Source organism: Pseudophryne corroboree, chromosome 1 (genome assembly GCF_028390025.1).
Source record: "Pseudophryne corroboree isolate aPseCor3 chromosome 1, aPseCor3.hap2, whole genome shotgun sequence".
Lineage (NCBI taxonomy): Eukaryota > Metazoa > Chordata > Amphibia > Anura > Myobatrachidae > Pseudophryne > Pseudophryne corroboree.
Genome location: NC_086444.1, coordinates 876,297,623 through 876,317,938, shown reverse-complemented (window position 1 = coordinate 876,317,938; position 20,316 = coordinate 876,297,623). Strand labels below are relative to the sequence as shown.

The window sequence follows — 20,316 nt, the reverse complement described above, 5'->3', positions numbered from 1 at the left end:
GCTGGTCTCTCCATACATACTAGGCTGGGCAGGCTTGCTTGTACCTGTGTCTTTATGTATGTGTGTGTGTGTATGTATGTATGTATGTATGTAAATATTCCCTGTCAGCATGGTGAAAAAAGTTGTGTGTGTAATATTTGCCACACCAGGTTCATGTGTGAGCAATGCAGTCAGCCTTCGCAGGATAGTGGGGCTTCTGGGGGTGAATTACAGGAACCAGCTTGGCCGAGTTCTGTTAAAACTATGATGGCTGACATGTCTAATGAATTGACTGCTGCTAGACAAGAAAGGCAGCAGTTACAACAATCTGTGGCTGCTCTGACTAAAGATAGGACAGAAGGCAGACGTGTATCTCCTCTATCTAACCCATTACCCCCAAAAAGAGGGTTAACTGACATCCTCTCTGAATCCGAGGAGGAGGTGCCGAAGGTGGAAGGGGGGGAAAGCTGGAATCTACTTCTGAGGTGGAAGAGTCATCTCCTGCGCAAGGTGTAGAGTCGCTTATACTGGCTATAAGGGATGTCCTACATATTCCTGGGAATGAGGCTGATGCTCAGCAATCATTTTTCTCTTCACAGAAAAAGGTGCTGGTCACATTTCCTGATTCAAAGGAGCTGGATGATCTGTTCAGGGAGTCACGGGCTACTCCTGACAAGAAATTCCTGGTGTCAAAGAAATGGATGGCAGCCTTTCCTTTTGCCCAAGAGGGGCAGAAGGTCTGGGAAACTCCCCCCTGCTGTTGACTCTTCTGTATCACTACTGTCTAAAAAGACAGTTCTATGGGTTCCGGGGGCTACTGCCTTAAAGGAAACTGCGGACAGGAAAATAGAGAGCACTTTAAAATCTATTTATGTTGCAGCAGGGGCCTCACAAATGCCTGTTATTGCAGGTTGTTGGGTGAATCACGCCATACATACTTGGGCTGGTAACCTTCAGGAGGGCCTCACTGGGGATAAGTCCCTGGATGAAATGGTGACGCTAGTTCAGCGCATCCAGGTTTCTGCCCGTTTCCTCTGATACAATCAAAGGAAGTGACATTATAAATGCCCGTACCTCTACCATGGCGGTTTCTACACGCAGGGTGCAGTGGCTACGCCAGTGGGTGGCGGACGCAGAGTCTAAGCGGAGTGTGGAAGCCTTTCCCTTCACAGGCGATTGGCTGTTTGAAGGTGAGTTGGACACTTGGATTTCAGAGGCTACCACAAGAAAGTCTATGTACCTCCCCTCAGCTCCACCGGCTAGACGTTCTTACACTGGGCCTTCACTGCAGTCCTTTCGGACAGCGCGCTTTAAGGGTAAGGCCAGAGGTGCCTCAAATGCGGCACGAGGCTCCAGCGGTAAATTGCGTAAGCCTGGAACAAAAAGCAGGGCCTGCATGTGGGAGGTTTCCAGGATACTTCTCTGGGTGGAAAAGAATGTAAGGGCAGTCTCTACCATCTTCATTGCGGGAGTGGACAGCTGGGGGGCGGACTTCCTCAGTCGTCACGACCTACACCCTGAAGAGTGCGGTCTCCATCCGCAGGTATTTTGACTGATAACAGATCTGTAGGGCTGTCCGCAGGTCGATCCGATTGCCTCTCTTAACAAGCTTCAGTGCTTTGTTCCATGATGATGGACTAGGGAAGCCAATCCCGGGCCATTTTTTCAATCCCGGGTATCGGGATTGAAAAATGGTATCCCGGGATTGGCTTTTTGATATGTGGCCGCCCTGCACACATAACTCACCATATACCAGGGGCGGGGAACATCCTCCGATCGCTGCTGGCGGCTCCCTGCAGCGGCTGACAGCGCAGCATGACCTCTCACGCTGCGCTGGGGAGCCGGAACAAGGAAGCCGGGCAGCGTCTGAGCGTCCTGTGGACGTTTTCAACGCTGATCCCTCAATCCCCGGGATTGGAGCTTCCAATCCCGGGATTGAATCCCCTGCCACTAAGGGAGGATCTTCTTCAGCAAAGGCCGTTCGTCTACACGGACTTACAGCGGCTTTGTTTAATGGCATGGCGGTTGAGCGGATTCTTATTGCTGAGAAGGGGATTCTGTGTAAGGTTATTACCACCATGATTCAAGCCAGGAAGGCTGTCACGTCGAAGCATTACCACCATATCTGGAAATGATACGTCTCCTGGTGTGAGGGCTGAAAATTTCCAACTGCAGATTTCAACCTGGGGCGCTTTTTGCATTTCTTACAGGCTGGTGTGGATATGGGCTTAAGGTTGGGCTCCATAAAGGTTCAGATCTCTGCCTTGTCCATTTTCTTTCAGAAGAAATTGGCTGCTTTGCCTAAAGTCCAGACTTTCCTGCAGGGTGTCCTTCACATCCAGCCTACTTTTGTGCCGCCCACGGCACCATAGGATCTAAACGTGGTTTTGGCCTTTCTACAGTCCTCTTGGTTTGAACCCCTGATGTCGGTGGAAGACGGTTATACTCTTAGCTTTGGCTTCCGCTAGACTTGTTTCAGAAACTGGCGCTTTGTCCTGTAGAAGTCCATACCTGGTCATCATGAGGACAGAGCGGAACTCGGAACTCGACAGCAGTTCCTGCCTATGGTGGTTTCTGCATTCCACATAAATCAGCCTATTGTGGTTCTGGCGACTTCGGCCACTTCAATTCCTGAGTCCTTGGATGTGTCGCGAGCCTTGAAATTTTGTCAGGAGGACTGCTGCTGTCCGAAAGTCGGATTCTGTTTGTGCTGTATGATGCTCACAAGAAGGGTCGTCTTGCTTCAAAGCAGTTGATTGCCCGTTGGATTAGGCTTACTATTCAACAGGCCTACGCTTCGGCGGTCTTGCCTATTTCTCGGTTTATCAAGGCCCACTCTACCAGATCTGTGGGTTCTTCCTGGGCGGCTGCCTGTGGTGTCTCTGCTTTGCAACTATGCCGGGCTGCTACCTGGTCAGAGACAAACACATTTGTCAAGTTCTACAGGTTTGATACCCTGGCTACAGAGGATGTCCCGTTTGGTCATACGGTGCTGGTAGGAGTCTCGGCATGTTCCACCCGTTCTGGAAGCTTTGGGGCGTCCCCATCGTACTAAGTGTCCCCCCAGTATCCCTTAAGGATGATATTGAAAAGAGGATTTTAATTACCTACTGTTAAATCCTTTTCTCGTAGTCCATAAGGGATACTGGGATCCCGCCTCTGGACTTTGACTTTTCCTGCAAGTTATTGTTCTTGTGTGAAGTTGTTTACATCAGTTGTTGCTGTTTTCTGGTGTCGCTAGCTGTTGCAAGTATGTTTGTTCTGCTTTGTGCTGGTTCGTTAATCTCACAACCTATTGTATTGTCAAATTTCCTCTCAAGTATGTCCATCTCCTGCGGGCACAGTTTTTCTAGACTGAGCTGTGGGGAAGGGCATGAGGAGCCAGCACACCCTGTATGAAGAAATTTAAAGTGCACCAGCTCCTTTGAATCCCATCTATACCCCATCGTACTAAGTATACCCAGTGTCCCTTATGGACTACGAGAAAAGGATTTACCGGTAGGTAATTAAAATCCTATATTTTTTTTTTAAAGTGTCTCGTATGGGAAACTGGCCCTTATTTTTACTTCATTAACTGGTATTTTGTTAATAAAGTTAGTTATTTAGTTATTTCAAATATGTGTAAATTGTAGAGAACACAATCTTTTCATTAGTTATGCACTATGAATCAATAACTGAAGCATGCATCACAGATCTATTTGGTGAATTTGCTGTAAAACTAGAAATTGAGTAGATTAGTAATGGACAACACTACAGTACATTGTGTCCTACTTTAACCACATAACTAACGATTTTTCCCACACAAAAAACGCTCAGGAATTTAGTCTTTGTAGATATATATATATATATATATATATATATATATATATATAGAAAGTTGGTGGTGGTAAATGGCGCTAAACCCTTCTTAGGATGACTTATCCTTTTTTCCTATGGTCAATTTTCTTATATCTAGAGTATACTCCCCCAGTATTATATTTCGTGGGGTGGCAGCCCTTTTCTCCAGTGGTTGGCTGTTCAAGCCCACCAATAGTAAATCTGGAAAACAAAAGGTGAGAATAGGCGCCTCCTAGTGTAATATTATATATATAATGTGACCATCACCCTTGATATCACCCTGTAAAGTGGAACTGTACCGTGTATGGTGGAATTCCAACCACCTTTAGAATAGCATAAAGTCACAATTTGAGCGGCGTCATCAGTGATCTCAATGATCTCCTGTTAATCTTCCTTCATCTTGTTACTCATTTGGTCAGAAAAAGAGTAAAAAAGACCAATAGTGTAATACTATTTACACAAACAATATACATTTATTTGGAACTAGTCCGACAGTAAAAACATTGCCCGTACCATATAATAAAATAAAAACAGCTTATCTGTGTTTTAAGTCGTCCATACGAGTGAACACTCAACGCGTTTCGTCCTACGCCAACAGCCTGGACTTCCTCAGGAGTGTAATCACACTCCTGAGGAAGTCCAGGCTGTTGGCGTAGGACGAAACGCGTTGAGTGTTCACTCGTATGGACGACTTAAAACACAGATAAGCTGTTTTTATTTTATTATATGGTACGGGCAATGTTTTTACTGTCGGACTAGTTCCAAATAAATGTATATTGTTTGTGTAAATAGTATTACACTATTGGTCTTTTTTACTCTTTTTCTGACCAAATGAGTAACAAGATGAAGGAAGATTAACAGGAGATCATTGAGATCACTGATGACGCCGCTCAAATTGTGACTTTATGCTATTCTAAAGGTGGTTGGAATTCCACCATACACGGTACAGTTCCACTTTACAGGGTGATATCAAGGGTGATGGTCACATTATATATATATAATATTACACTAGGAGGCGCCTATTCTCACCTTTTGTTTTCTATATATATATATATATATATATATATATATATATATATATATATATATATATATATATATATATATATATATATATATATATATATATATCAAATATTTATCTACCCACCCCTGTTCATAGATCCCCATTATAAAATAACTTTGCACCCACCCCCACCAGTGGTTTTAAACCCTAATACTAACCCGACACCCCCTTAGTAGCAAAAAAAAATAAAAATAAAAAATCCATGCAGTATAAACACCCTCACCCTGTGACTAATGTATTTTCTCTATCGTCCTAGTGGATGCTGGGGTTCCTGAAAGGACCATGGGGAATAGCGGCTCCGCAGGAGACAGGGCACAAAAGTAAAGCTTTTCCGATCAGGTGGTGTGCACTGGCTCCTCCCCCCATGACCCTCCTCCAGACTCCAGTTAGATTTTTGTGCCCGGCCGAGAAGGGTGCAATTCTAGGTGGCTCTCCTAAAGAGCTGCTTAGAGAAAGTTTAGCTTAGGTTTTTTTATTTTACAGTGAGTCCTGCTGGCAACAGGATCACTGCAACGAGGGACTGAGGGGAGAAGAAGTGAACTCGCCTGCGTGCAGGATGGATTGGCTTCTTGGCTACTGGACATCAGCTCCAGAGGGACGATCACAGGTACAGCCTGGATGGTCACCGGAGCCGCGCCGCCGGCCCCCTTGCAGATGCTGAAGTTAGAAGAGGTCCAGAATCGGCGGCTGAAGACTCTGACAGTCTTCTAAAGGTAGCGCACAGCACTGCAGCTGTGCGCCATTTTCCTCTCAGCACACTTCACACGCTGTCACTGAGGGTGCAGGGCGCTGGGGGGGGGCGCCCTGGGAGGCAAATGTAAACCTATATACTGGCTAAAAATACCTCACATATAGCCCCCAGAGGCTATATGGAGATATTTAACCCCTGCCAAACTTCACTAAAGAGCGGGAGACGAGCCCGCCGGAAAAGGGGCGGGGCCTATCTCCTCAGCACACAGCGCCATTTTTTCTCTCACAGAAAGGCTGGAGAGAAGGCTCCCAGGCTCTCCCCTGCACTGCACTACAGAAACAGGGTTTAAACAGAGAGGGGGGCACTAATTGGCGATATAAATATATATATAAAGATGCTATTAGGGAGAAACACTTATATAAGGTTGTCCCTATGTAATTATAGCGTTTTTTGGTGTGTGCTGGCGAACTCTCCCTCTGTCTCTCCAAAGGGCTAGTGGGGTCCTGTCCTCTGTCAGAGCATTCCAGGTGTGTGTCGACATGTATGAGGACGATGTTGGAGGAGGCGGAGAAATTGCCTGTAATGGTGATGTCACTCTCTAGGGAGTCGACACCGGAATGGATGGCTTATTTAGGGAATTACGTGAGAATGTCAACACGCTGCAAGGTCGGTTGACGACATGAGACGGCCGACAAACAATTAGTACCGGTCCAGGCGTCTCAGAAACACCGTCAGGGGTTTTTAAAAACATTTACCTCAGTCGGTCGACACAGACACAGACACGGACACTGAATCCAGTGTCGACGGTGAATAAACAAACGTATTCCTCATTAGGGCCACACGTTAAGGGCAATGAAGGAGGTGTTACATATTTCTGATACTACAAGTACCACAAAAAAGGGTATTATGTGGGAGTGAAAAAACTACCTGTAGTTTTTCCTGAATCAGATAAAATAAAATGAAGTGTGTGATGATGCGTGGGTTTACCCCGATAGCAAATATTGGCGTTATACCCTTTCCCGCCAGAAGTTAGGGCGCGTTGGGAAACACCCCTTAGGGTGGATAAGGCGCTCACACGCTTATCAAGTGGCATTACCGTCTCCAGATACGGCCGCCCTCAAGGAGCCAGCTGATAGGCAGCTGGAAAAATATCCTAAAAAGTATATACACACATACGGTGGTTATACTGCGACCAGCGATCGGCATCAGCCTGGAGATGCAGTGCTGGGTTGGCTTGGTCGAATTCCCTGACTAAAAATATTTTATTGATATAGAGCATTTAATAGGATGCATTCTATATATATGTATGCGAGATGCACAGAGGGATATTTGCACTCTGGCATCAAGATAAGTGCGTTGTCCATATCTCCCAGAAGATGTCATGGACACGACAGTGGTCAGGTGATACAGATCCCATACGGCACATGGAAGTATTGCCGTATAAAGGGAAGGAGTTATTTGGGGTCGGTCCATCGGACCTGGGGGCCACGGCTACAGCTGGGAAATCCAACCTTTTTACCCCAAGTTACATCTCAGCAGAAAAAGACACTGTCTTTTCAGCCTCAATCCTTCCGTTTCCCATGTGGGCAAGCGGGCAAAAGGCCAGTCATATCTGCCCAGACATAGAGGAAAGGGAAGTAGACTGCAGCAGGCAGCCCCTTCCCAGGAAAAGAAGCCCTCCACCGCGTCTGCCAAGTCCTCAGCGTGACGCTGGGGCCGTGCAAGCGGACTCAGGTGAGGTGGGGGGGTAGTCTCAAGAGTCTCAGCGCGCAGTGGGATCACTCGCAAGTTGACCCCTAGATCGTACAAGTATTATCCCAGGGGTACAGATTGGAGAGTCGAGACATTTTTTCCTCGCAGGTTCCTGAAGCCTGCTTTACCAACGGCTCCCTCCGACAGGGAGGCAGTATTGGGAAAAAATTCACAAGCTGTATTTCCAGCAGGTGATAATCAAAGTACCCCTCCTACAACAAGGAAAAGGGTATTAGTCTTCCACACTATATTGTGGTACTGAAGCCAGACGGCTTGGTGAGACATAGTCTAAATCTGAAATCTTTGAACACTTACATAAAAAGGTTCAAATCAAGATGGAGTCACTCAGAGCAGTGATAGAGAACCGGAAAAAAGGGGACTATATGGTGTCCCTGGACATCAAGGATTACCTCCATGTCCAAATTTGCCCTTCTCAACAAGGGTACCTCTGGTTCGTGATACAGAACTGTCAATATCAGTTTCAGACGCTGCCGTTGAATTATCCACGGCACCCCGGGCCTTTACCAAGGTAATGGCCGAAAAGATGATTCTTAAAAGAAGAAAGGCATCTTAATTATCCCTTACTTGGACGATATCCTGAAAGGGGCAAGTTTCCAGAGAACAGTTGGAGGTCGGAAAAGAACTATCTAAAGTAGTTCTACGACAGCACGAGTGGATTCTAAATATTCCAAAAATCGCAGCTGTTTTCCGATGATACGTCTGCTGTTCCTAGGAATGATTCTGGGCATAGTCCAGAAAGAGGTATTTCTCCTGGAGGGGAAAGCCAGGGAGTTATCCGACCTAGTCAGAAACCTCCTAAAACCAGGCCAAGTATCAGTGCATCAATGCACAGGAGTCCTGGGAAAAATGGTGGCTTCTTACGAAGCGATTCCATTCGGCAGATCTCACGCAAAAACTTTTCAGGGGGATTTGCTGGACGAATGGTCCGGATCGCATCTTCAGATGCATCAGCGGATAACCCTGTCTCCAAGGACAAGGGTGTCTCTTCTGTGGGGGCTGCAGAGTGCTCATCTTCTGGAGGGCAGCACATTCAGCATACAGGACTGTGTTCTGGTGACCACGGATGCCAGCCTGAGAGGCTGGGGAACAGTCACACAGGGAAGAAATTTCCAAGGAAGTGTGGTCAAGTCTGGAGATTTCTCTCCACATGAATATACTGGAGCTAAGGGCAATTTACGATGCTCTGAGCCTAGGAAGACCTCTGCTTCAAAGTCAACCGGTGCTGATCCAGTAGGACATCATCATGGCAGTCGCCCACGTAAACAGACGGGGCGGCACAAGAAGCAGGAGGGCAATGACAGCAAGGATTCTTCGCTGGGCGAAAAATCATGTGATAACACTGTCAGCAGTGTTCATTCCGGGAGTGGACAACTAGGAAGATTTCCTCAGCATGAATGAATTCCACCCGGAAAAGTGGGAACTTCATCTGGAAGTTTCCACATGTTTGTAAACCGTTGGGAAAGACCAAAGGTGGTTATGATGGCGTCCCACATGAAGCGCCAGGTCTAGAGACCCTCAGGCAATAGCTGGGACGCTCTGGTAACACCGTGGGTGTACCAGTCGGTGTATGTGTTCCCTCCTCTGCCTTTCATACCCAGTGTATGGAGAATGATAGGAAGGAGAGGAGTAAGAACTATACTCGTGGCTCCGGTTTGGCCAAGAAGAACTTGGTACCCGGAACTTCAAGAGATACTAGAAAGGATCTTGATTCAGCAAGAATCATGTCTGTTCCATGACTTACCGCAGCCGCGTTGACGGGTGAACGCCGGATCCTAAGGGAAAAAGGCATTCCGGAAGAGGTCATCCCTACCCTGGTCAGAGCCAGGAAGGAGGTGACCGCACAACATTATCACTGCTTAGGTGAAAATGTGTTCCATGGTGTGAGGCCAGGAAGGCTCCACGGAAGAATTTCAACTCGGTTAATTCCTACTTTTCCTGCAAACAGGAGTGTATATGGGTCTCAAATTGGGGTCCATTAAGGTTCAAATTTCGACCGGTCGATTTTCTTCCAGAAAGAAATTGGCTTCAGTTCCTGAAGTCCAGAAGTTGTTAAGGGAGTACTGCATATACAACCCCCTTTTGATGTCTCCAGTGGCACTGGGCGATCTCAACGTAGTTTGGGATTCCTAAAATCACATTGGTTTAAACAACTCAAATCTGTGGATTTGATATATCTCACATGGAAAGCGACCATGCTGTTGGTCCTGGCCTCGGCCAGGCGAGTGTCAGAATTGGCGGCTTTATCTCACAAAGCCATATCTGATTGTCCATTCGGACAGAGCAAAGCTGTGGACTCGTCCCCAGTTTCTCCCTAAGGTGGTGTCAGCGTTTCACCTGAACCAGCTTATTGTGGTACCTGCGGCTACTAGGGACTTGGAGGACTCCAAGTTGCTGGATGTTGTCAGGGCCCTGAAAATATAGTTTCCAGGTCGGCTGGAGTCAGGAAATCTGACTTGCTGTTATCCTGTATGCACCCAACAAGCTGGGTGCTCCTGCTTCTAAGCAGACTATTGCTCGTTGGATTTGTAGTACAATTCAGCTTGCACATTCTGTGGCAGGCTTGCCACAGCAAAAAATATGTAAATGCCCATTCCACAAGGAAGGTGGGCTCATCTTGGGCGGCTGCCCGAGGGGTCTCGGCATTACAACTCTGCCGAGCAGCTACGTGGTCGGGGGAGAACACGTTTGTAAAATTCTACAAATTTGATACCCTGGCAAAAAGAGGACCTGGAGTTCTCTCATTCGGTGCTGCAGAGTCATCCGCACTCTCCCGCCCGTTTGGGAGCTTTGGTATAATCCCCATGGTCCTTTCAGGAACCCCAGCATCCACTAGGACGATAGAGAAAATAAGAATTTACTTACCGATAATTCTATTTCTCGGAGTCCGTAGTGGATGCTGGGCGCCCATCCCAAGTGCGGATTATTCTGCAATACTTGTACATAGTTATTGTTACAAAAATCGGGTTATTGTTGTAGGAAGCCGTCTTTCAGAGGCTCCTTTTGTTATCATACTGTTAACTGGGTTTAGATCACAAGTTGTACGGTGTGATTGGTGTGGCTGGTATGAGTCTTACCCGGGATTCAAAATTCCTCCCTTATTGTGTACGCTCGTCCGGGCACAGTACCTAACTGGAGTCTGGAGGAGGGTCATGGGGGGAGGAGCCAGTGCACACCACCTGATCGGAAAAGCTTTACTTTTGTGCCCTGTCTCCTGCGGAGCCGCTATTCCCCATGGTCCTTTCAGGAACCCCAGCATCCACTACGGACTCCGAGAAATAGAATTATCGGTAAGTAAATTCTTATTTTTTATTATGTTACACCCTCCCCCCCTCTAGCATTTATCTTTTTTTATTTGTTATTCCCCCTTTCCCCAGCCCAATTTGCTATTTATTCCCCGTTCCACCATATGTCGGGGGATTGATCAGTCCCTTCTGCTGCAGCTGATATCTGCACATGCAGAGATGAGCCAAAATTTAGAAGTGCCTTGCATGTTTACACCTATGGGTCATATTCAATTAGCAGCTAATTACTGTGCCGACCCCATACAATTAGCAGGGGTACACTCTTCAGGAGCTGCTAGAAAATAGAACAATTAGGGGTTCACACCTGAGGATAACTCATTGACACAGTTTATGCAGAATCATTTAGTTTTTGAGTGGTAATCCATTATTTCTGCAGCGGGGTACACTGGTATTCCACAGGGAATAACATCGGGGTGTAAAGTTGGATCTTGATCTGAGGCACCAACAGGCTAAAGCTTTGACTGTTCCCAGGATGCACTGCACGGCCTCCTGTATATCCCCACCTCCAGGCACTAGAGCTCAGCTTGTAAGTTGGTGCCTGCAGTGCAGGCAGCTAACAGGGCGGGCTGCGCTAGGCAGCCATGGAAAGAGCTTTTCTGAAGAAAGAAGACTTCAAGGGATGCTATATGTCATACTGACATATCGTGCTGCGGCTCCTTCACCTCCCCCAGCGGTGCTGTGTAGTCCTGCGCCCTGGTTGCTGGGTACTTAAAGCAGAGGCGCTCCGGTCTCTTCAGGCACACATCACCGCTGCTGCTCTCCTGGATCGCGTGGCCGCACTTACAGGGAGGAGGTAAGAGGGTCCCCCAGGTGGGACCTGTCGGAATCGCAATCCGGACCTGGCATGGACACTGTGGCCATGCAGGGACCCCACTAGATCCACCAGGGCAAGGAGCACAGGTCGGATTTACTAAAATCCATTTATTACAGGCTCCATAGTACCTGGTGGTGAAGCCCAGCAGAAGGGGATAAGACCTGTAGCCCCTCCCCCAGCCCAAGGCGCCATCTACAGCAGATGTTCCTGCCCTGGAGCTGCATCTCTCTCTCTGCCTCACTCCCTGTCAGTGTTTGGGTGCCATTACACAGAGCTGCGCTAATTCTGGGACTGCTGGGCACTGTCTCTGTAAAGCCGCCTGCCTCATCAGCGCTGTGCATTTACAGGACACTTAACTATTCTACATGTCGTTTAGACAGTGTTAGTTAAGAACAAGTGCATAACTACAGGAATATTTAGTACAAGTATTCTCTGATATACATCCAGTGTTTACTGCGCATTGTTATATCTGTATACATACGTAGTTTTATGTAGTATTACTAGTCCAGTGCAGTCTTATTGTTGTGTGTAATAATGTTCGTGGATGCACTGGCAATTCCATGGAACTTTCGGCTGCCGTACATGTTCCCTCCGGTATCACTCCTGCCCAGGGTAATAAGGAAATTCAATCATCAAGGAGGAATACTACTTCTAATCGCTCCAGTGTGGCCCAGACGACATTGGTTCTCAGACCTGCAGGGTCCCTCGATAGAGCGTCCCATTCTGCTTCTGCAACGTCCAGACCTCCTCGTTCAGGGCACTTGTGTTTACCAGGATCTGGCCCGACTGGCTTTGACGGCGTGGCTCTTGACGCTTCACTCCTGAGGGCCAAAGGATTTTCTGAGGCGGTCATTCAAACTATGTTGAAAGCCCATAAACCAGCTTTGGCTCGGATTTATTATAGGGTCTGCAATTCTTACTTCGCCTGGTGTGCGGCTAAGAATTGTATACAAGTTCAGTACTGCCAAACGTTTGGTTTTTCTGCAACAGGGCCTGGACTTAGGCCTTCGTCTGTCCTCCCCTCAAGGTTCATATATCTGCCTTGTCGGTGTGGTTTCAGAGAAAGATTGCGTCTCTTCTTGACGTTCACACTTTCACTCTGTGTTTTACAGATTCTACCTCCCTATGTCCCTCTTGTGGCTCCATGGGATTTGTCTGCTTTGAGTGCCCTGCAAGCCTCTCCATTTGAGCCTCTTGAGTCTGTGGACCTTAAATGGCTTACGCGTAAGGTCTTATTTTTGCTGGCTATTGCCTCTGCTAGACGGGTTTCAGACTTGGGTGCCTTGTCTTGTCGGTCACCCTTTCTGATTTTTCACCGTGACCATGCGGTTCTTAGAACTCGCCCTGGTTATCTACCTAAGGTGGTGTCATCTTTCCACCTTAACCAAGAAATTGTGGTTCCGGCCTTGACCTCTCCTGATTTTTCCTTCAAAGAGCGATCTTTGGATGTGGTACGGGCTCTCTGTAGCTATGTGAAGATAACCACCTCCCTTAGGAGATCTGATTCTGTCTTTTTTTTTTTTGTCTTTTTTTTGTTTCCACAAACGTGGCTGACCTGCAAATAAGCAGACCTTGGCCAGATGGAACAAGCTTATGCGCAGGCTTAACTTCCAGCTTCTGCTGCGATTAAGACCCATTCTACTCTGTATGTTGGACCTTCTTGGGCGGCCCGCCGTGGCTAGTCCCTTGAACAGTTGTGCAAGACGGCTACGTGTTCATCAGATTCTATGCCTTAGATACCTCCGCCTCCCAGGATGCCTCCTTTGGATGCCGGTTTCTTGTGCCCGCTACAGTGCGTTCCCTCCCATGAGGAACTGCTTTAGGACATCCCCGATGTTATTCCATGTGGAATCCCAGTGTACCCCGCTGCAGAAAAGGAGATTTATGGTAAGACTTACCATCGTTAAATCTTTATGCGAGGTACACTGGATTCCACAGGGCGCCCACCCTGACGCACTTAGCTTCTTTGGGTTTGTATGGCATTAGCCGCTGGTACCTTCTCCTGTCGTGAGAATGTGGTTCTATGTGGCTAACATCTACTGTCTTTTACCTGCTACTGCATTGGACTGGTTAACAAAACAGCTCCAGTGCCTGGAGGTGGGGATGTAGAGGAGGCGGTGCAGTGCATCTTGGGAACAGTCAAAGCTTTAGCCTGTTGGTGTCTCGGATCAAGATCCAACTCTACACCCCAATGTTATTCCCTGTGGAATCCAGTGTACCTCGCAGAAAGATTTAACCATGGTAAGTCTTACCATAAATCTCCTTTTTAGGCACTGGGAAAAACCTTTTTACTTTTTAGCCTTTCCCTGTGTCGTGTGGTAATTACCTGACACAATGGTTGCCCCCATGGTACTCTAGATGTGTGTGGGCAAATCTTAGACTGGTCACCCTTTTTTTTTTTTTTTTTTTTTTATTATAGTTGAAGAGATTCTTTAATAGCATCTAAACTATTATGGCTACCCATGTTTTATGGCTACTGAAGCAATTCATAATCTAGTTCATGATTTTGTATTTCAATATAATAAAACTACCTTTTGCAGACTGACTTTTCTATTTCAATTTAAAGGCTGAAATTGTCACCAAGCCCACAATCTCGTGTCACAGTGTCACGAGCCACGTCCAGCAGCAGCTCTTCTACCACCCGCCAGTCTCGCAGCAAGAGGAAACGGGTCGAAGCTGAAGAAAGTGAAGAAGCTGGCAACATTCAGACCTCCGGTAGCTGGAGTAGGGTCTCCTCACGTGGTTCAAGCGGTCCTGGTGGAGTAGCGGGCTCTGGCATCACTAGTGGGCGAAGTAGTACCAGTAAATTCCAGGTATCGCAGCAGTCAAGTGCCACTGGTAGCATCACCATAGAGGAGATTGACCTGGAGGGAAAGTATATTCACCTGAAAAATAATTCCGACAAGGTAAGTGCCCAGACTTAATCTAAATGTGGCAGCATTGTATTGTAAACTTCACATATTTGCAGATGAAAACACCAGCACTCTAATAGTAGATACCACAGCTCCTATTCCCCATGCTGAATTCCTCAAGAATTGCTTGACTAGAGAAAGACCCTCCAATAGATTCGGTGCTGAGTGATACATTAAATACATTAAAACAAGGTGAGCATCTACATTGATGCACTGTACGATCACGGCCTTTCATAAAGTAGAAAGGATGAATCTGTTGTATTGCAGATTACTAGTAGAATGAGAACCTCTAATTGACAAAATGCAAGTGCAGTAGCAAACTCTAAATAAATGCCTAAAATTTGACAATTGGTTACAGTATTTTAGCAATCAAAACACTGAAAACTGAGCTCTTTACCTTGTGTAGATATTGATTATACAAGACCATGGAGTCGCAATATAAAATAACATTTTATTCAGATGGCAAAATTAAACAATATAGGGGGTAATTCTGAGTTGATCGCAGCAAGAACTTTGTTAGCAGTTGGGCAAAACCATGTGCACTGCAGGGGAGGCAGATATATCGTGCAGAGAGAGATAGATTTGGGTGTGGTGAGTTCAATCTGCAATCTAAATTGCAGTGTAAAAATAAAGCAGCCAGTATTTACCCTGCACAGAAACAAAATAACCCACCCAAATCTAATTCTCTGCAAATGTTATATCTGCCCCCCCCCCCCCCCTCTCCCTGCAGTGCACATGGTTTTGCCCAACTGCTAAAAAAAATTACTGCTGCGATCAACTTGGAATTACCCCCATAGTTGCTATATTTTCTGCTATCTTAATCTGCATTGGTCACAGTCTGAGTCAATAGCCAAGCTGCAAGTGTGTTCTGTGGTTGTTTTAGAGGCTCTTCATAGTAAATGTGATAAGATTGCTCTTAATAAAAACCTCTGTTACATTACTGATTGTTACACATGGTCAGTATGTTCTAATTTTATAATCAGAGTGGTCTGTTAAAGTGTTCATAGCGGGGTATTCAATCATTGCCGGATTTTTCGACCAGTCCGCTTTTAGGGCGAGTTAGGTTCGCCATATTCAGTGCCTGTGACAATTTTTCTACTGGTCATAAAATCCAGCACTGGCGAAAACAACGTGGATCGGACAAATTCACCCCTGATCCACTTGTTGAATTTGCGGGTGTTTTCGGGTTCGTTTTCGCTCATGCCGATTCGACAAAGTGAAAAGTGATTAAAAAATGGGTGAAAACGCCCGCGATTGAATACCCATGGTCGAATTGAATACCTCCCATAATGTCTGTCAAGCTTACATCCTGATAGTTAATTACATAAAATAAAGTCTTTATATTTTATTCCCCTTGTATTAACTAAGGTGCAACAAACTGCGTTGGGACCCTGAAGTTTGCCATGATGACTTAATTAATAGTACCATCCATTACACTGGGTATACCTTTTTGTAAACTCAAACGTGCTCATCTCCCACCTTGACTGCTGTAACTTCTTGCTGTTTGGCATTTTCCTTACCCACTTATCCCTGATTGAATTTATTGTAAATGTCACATAAAGACTGGTCGTCTTCTGTCACCACTCCACATATCTGCCACACTACTTAGCAAATCGTTAAACTGGCGTCACGTGACTTCCATAATCTAATTAAAATTTCACACTTGCCTACAAAGCCCTTCTATTCACTCCATGCTGCAGTATGACTTGGTAGCGCGGAGAATGTTTTTGTGCAATTTTCTCAATTAAAATGCCTCTTATTCACAAAACAATGCGAATTGGATGCATATCTAGCTTTGGCCGATTAAAAATCCTATATGGCACGCCTATATTCTGTGTGCGACCGTGTCTGTGTGGGACATGTTTTCCTAGAGAACACTGTAGCGTAGAATTTCGTATTCAGATACAGCGGCAGTCGCACACAGAATATAAACATGCTACATATCATTTTATTCAGCAGAATCTGTTTGAGCGTTTTATTTGCATAGTGATGCGAGTAAGATACTATTGGCAAAAAAATACACCTGGCACTGGCGGAGTTGCACAGGACCTGTCTTCTCACTCACACCAGGCATCCCCCGGCGCTGTGGTGTATTGAGGCAAGATGTATGAGGACACATCTGTACTACCCACACTGATACTCATACAGCTGTCCAAATTTCTCTCCCCCCGAGTTACACCCAAGTTTCTTTTCTCAGCTGTTTTCTTCCAATATTTTAACCTGTCTCGTAAGCAGAGCCCTCCCTTCCCTTTTCATGTCTGCATGTATTTTGTCTCCCTTGTAAGTCCTGTTTTCCCCACTGTCTGATACTGAAAAGCACTATAGTGCCTTACAGATCTACAATAACGGGTCTGCTATTAACCTAACCAAAATTTGGAATTCCTTTATAGCATTTTCTCTAACGTCCTTGAGGATGCTGGGACTCCGTAAGGACCATGGGGAATAGACGGGCTCCGCAGGAGATAGGGCACTTTAAGAAAGCTTTGGACTCTGGGTGTGCACTGGCTCCTCCCTCTATGCCCCTCCTCCAGACCTCAGTTTTACACTGTGCCCAGAGCAAGATGGGTGCACTGCAGAGAGCTCTCCAGAGTTCTCTGCCTAGAAGCATTTTTGTTTGGATTTTTTTTTCTCTACCTTTTACTACTTTTTCACAGGGAGCACTGCTGGCAACAGGCTCCCTGCATCGAGGGACTGAGGAGAGAGGAGCAGACCTTCTTGTCAAAGATAGGCTCTGCTTCCTCGGCTACTGGACACCATTAGCTCCAGAGGGGGTGAACGCAGGTTCTTACTGGGCGTCCACCCCCGGAGCCGCGCCGCCGTTCTCCTCACAGAGCTAGAAGTACAGAAGACAGAAGTCAGGCGGCAGAAGCCTTCAGCTTCACTGAGGTAACGCACAGCACTGCAGCTGTGCGTCATTGCTCCCATACACCTCACATACTCCGGTCACTGTAAGGGCGCAGGCGGGGGCGCCCTGGGCAGCAATATAAACCTCTGCATGGCAAAAAGACTATATACATGTACAGGTGGGCTCTGTACATGTATATAAAAGAGCCCCCGCCATATTTTACTAAGTTTGAGCGGGACAGAAGCCCGCCGCCGAGGGGGGCTCCCTCAGCACTCACCAGCGCCATTTTCTCTCCACAGCACTGCTGAGCGGAAGCTCCCCGGACTCTCCCCTGCTTACACACGGTGAAAGGGTGCTTAAAAGAGAAGGGGGGGGGGCACAATTGGCGGGTTACATATTTTGCTGGGGAAAACATTTTGTGTTGGTCTCCAGGGTTATTGCGCTGGGGTGTGTGCTGGCATACTCTCTCTCTGTCTCTCCAAAGGGCCTTGACAGGGATACCGTCTTCAGGAAAGGGGTTCCCTGTGTGTGAAGTGTGTCTGTACGCGTGTGTCGACATGTTTGACGAGGAAGGCTCGCTTAATGTGGAGGGGGAGTGCTTGAATGTCAGGTCGCCGTCTGCAACGCCGACACCGGAATGGGTGGATATGCTGAATGTCTTGAATGCAAATGTCAATCTATTGCATAAAAGATTAGACAAGGGAGAAGCTAGGGATCAGTCAGGTAGCCAGTCCATGCCTGTCCCTGGGGCGCCAGGTCCTTCGGGGTCTCAGAAGCGCACCATATCCCAGATCGATGACACAGATACCGACACAGATACTGACTCTAGTGTCGACTATGAAGATGCAAAATTACAGCCGAAGGTGGCTAAGGGTATACGGTACATGATTATTGCCATTAAAGAGGTTTTGCATATTACTGAGGAACCCCCTGTCCCTGACACGAGGGTACACATGTATAAAGGGAAAAAGCCTGAAGTCACTTTTCCATCCTCATTTGAATTAAGTGACTTGTGCGAAAAGGCTTGGGAATCTCCGGATAGGAGACCACAAGTTCCCAAAAGGATTCTCATGGCGTATCCTTTTCCACAAACTGATAGGATACGCTGGGAATCTTCGCCAAAAGTTGACAAGGCGCTGACACGTTTGTCCAAAAAGGTGGCACTGCCTTCTCAGGATACGGCTCCCAACAAGGAACCTGCTGATCGCAGGCAGGAAATTACCTTAAAGCACATTTACAATCATTCCGGTACTATTGCTCGACCGGCTATGGCGTCGGCCTGGGTTTGTAGTGCGGTTGTGGCATGGGCAGATTCCTTATCTACGGAAATTGACACCTTAGATAGGGACGCCATTCAAATGACCATAGAGCATATCAGAGATGCTGCCTTGTATATGAGGGATGCTCAGAGAGACATTTGTTTATTAAGCTCCAGAATAAATGCTATGTCTATTTCTGCTAGGCGGCTCTTGTGGACCCGACAGTGGATGGGAGATGCCGATTCAAAGCGGCATATGGAGTCCTTGCCTTACAAAGGGGTGGAGTTGTTTGGAGACGGCCTCTCGGATCTTGTCTCTACGGCTACGGCTGGTAAGTCAAATTTCTTACCTTATGTCCCCCCGCAGCATACAAAAAAGGCACCTCATTATCAAATGCAGTCCTTTCGTTCCAATAAAAACAAGAAGGTACGTGGATCATCCTTTGTTGCCAGAGGGAAAGGCAGGGGAAAAAAGCTGCACACAGCTAGTTCCCAAGAGCAGAAGCCCTCCCCTGCGTCTGCAAAGTCCACCGCATGACGCTGGGGCTTTCCGAGGGGAGGCAGATCTGGTGGGGGCTAGTCTTCGGTTTTTCAGCCACGTCTGGGTTCACTCGCAGGTGGATCCCTGGGCATTAGAGATTGTTTCTCAGGGATACAGGTTGGAATTCGAAGGCTTGCCTCTTTGCCGATTTCTCTGTCCTCCATCTGGGGGACGCTGCGCCGTTACTTGTGGGTTAGAGGTGTGTGGTAGTGGAGTTTGGCACAGAATCTAAAGCTGACTCCTCCCCCCTCTAACCCCTCCCATCTCCTTCCTGCTCAGCCATATTCAGTTTTTATTTTGTGCCTGTGGAGTACAGACACAGTTTTTATTTCTCCTAGATTTTTTTTTTTTTTTTTTCTAGTTTGTTGTTTACAGGATGCCTAGTCCCTGTTTACGGGTGACAGGTATTGATGGAGTGGACTAATATTCCACTCGAGGATGCTGTCTAGAAAGGCCACCATACCTGGGTCACTGGGGCCTTTGTACATTAACGACGACAGAGCAAGGTAACGGACAGCCACAATCTGTCACCGACAGTATTGGGCTGTCCCTATTTATTTCACTTATTTATTTCAGACGCTGTGCGCTTCACACACGGAGCCTGCCAGGGGGAGAATTTTAACATAATCGCAAGTATAGAGGGGGCTGATCAAAGGGGGGATTACAGGCCATATTGGAATCCACCTAGGGATTAACCTAATAAGGAGAGTCTCTGATTTGCACTCAGTTATCCTGGATTAGGTCCCACTCTATCCTTAATGTACATTGTTAACACAGCTCATTAGTCAGAAGGTTTAGGGTGATTTTATTTTAGTGTATACCTTCAGAATGGAAAAAGTGACTAGTAAACCGGACAGACCTACAAAGGGAAAAACGGCCTCGGTAGTTTATTTTTCCTGCTCTCAGTGTGGCTCAAAGCTGGCTAAAGGTAGTTCTGACGCAGGTACCTTATGTGCTTCATGCTCTGGTGCATCAGTGACAGATCAGCAGGGAGGTTCCGCAGATCAGCCGACGCCCCCATGGGTTAAAAACATGGTGGACGCCATTTCAGATTTACGTCAATCTAGGGAGACTGAATCTGCTCGGACTCAGGTGGAGCCTTTATGGGCCCAAAATATGGGAAAGTGCCTCACTGATTTAACTCAATCTTTGAATAAGTTTGTAAATGCTGCCAGCAGTTCGACTGCTACTAAACGATCGCAGCCGTTACCCGCTATAGCATTTCCAGGTGAGGAGGCGGACACCCTGGCATCTCCATTGGAGGAGGGGGAGGTAGATCCTGAATGGGATGAAGTTTC

The 20,316-nt window shown here is 46.8% G+C and overlaps 1 protein-coding gene across 1 annotated transcript in view; it reads left to right on the top strand.

Annotated features, from left to right (window-relative positions):
- Window positions 1-20,316, top strand: part of LMNB2 (lamin B2) — a 212,486-nt gene that overhangs the window by 155,004 nt on the left and 37,166 nt on the right. Inside the window, exon 8 of the mRNA XM_063920085.1 lies at window positions 14,029-14,368. Within this exon, the coding sequence (XP_063776155.1) occupies window positions 14,029-14,368 (340 nt within the window). The remainder of the gene's footprint in view (window positions 1-14,028; window positions 14,369-20,316) is intronic.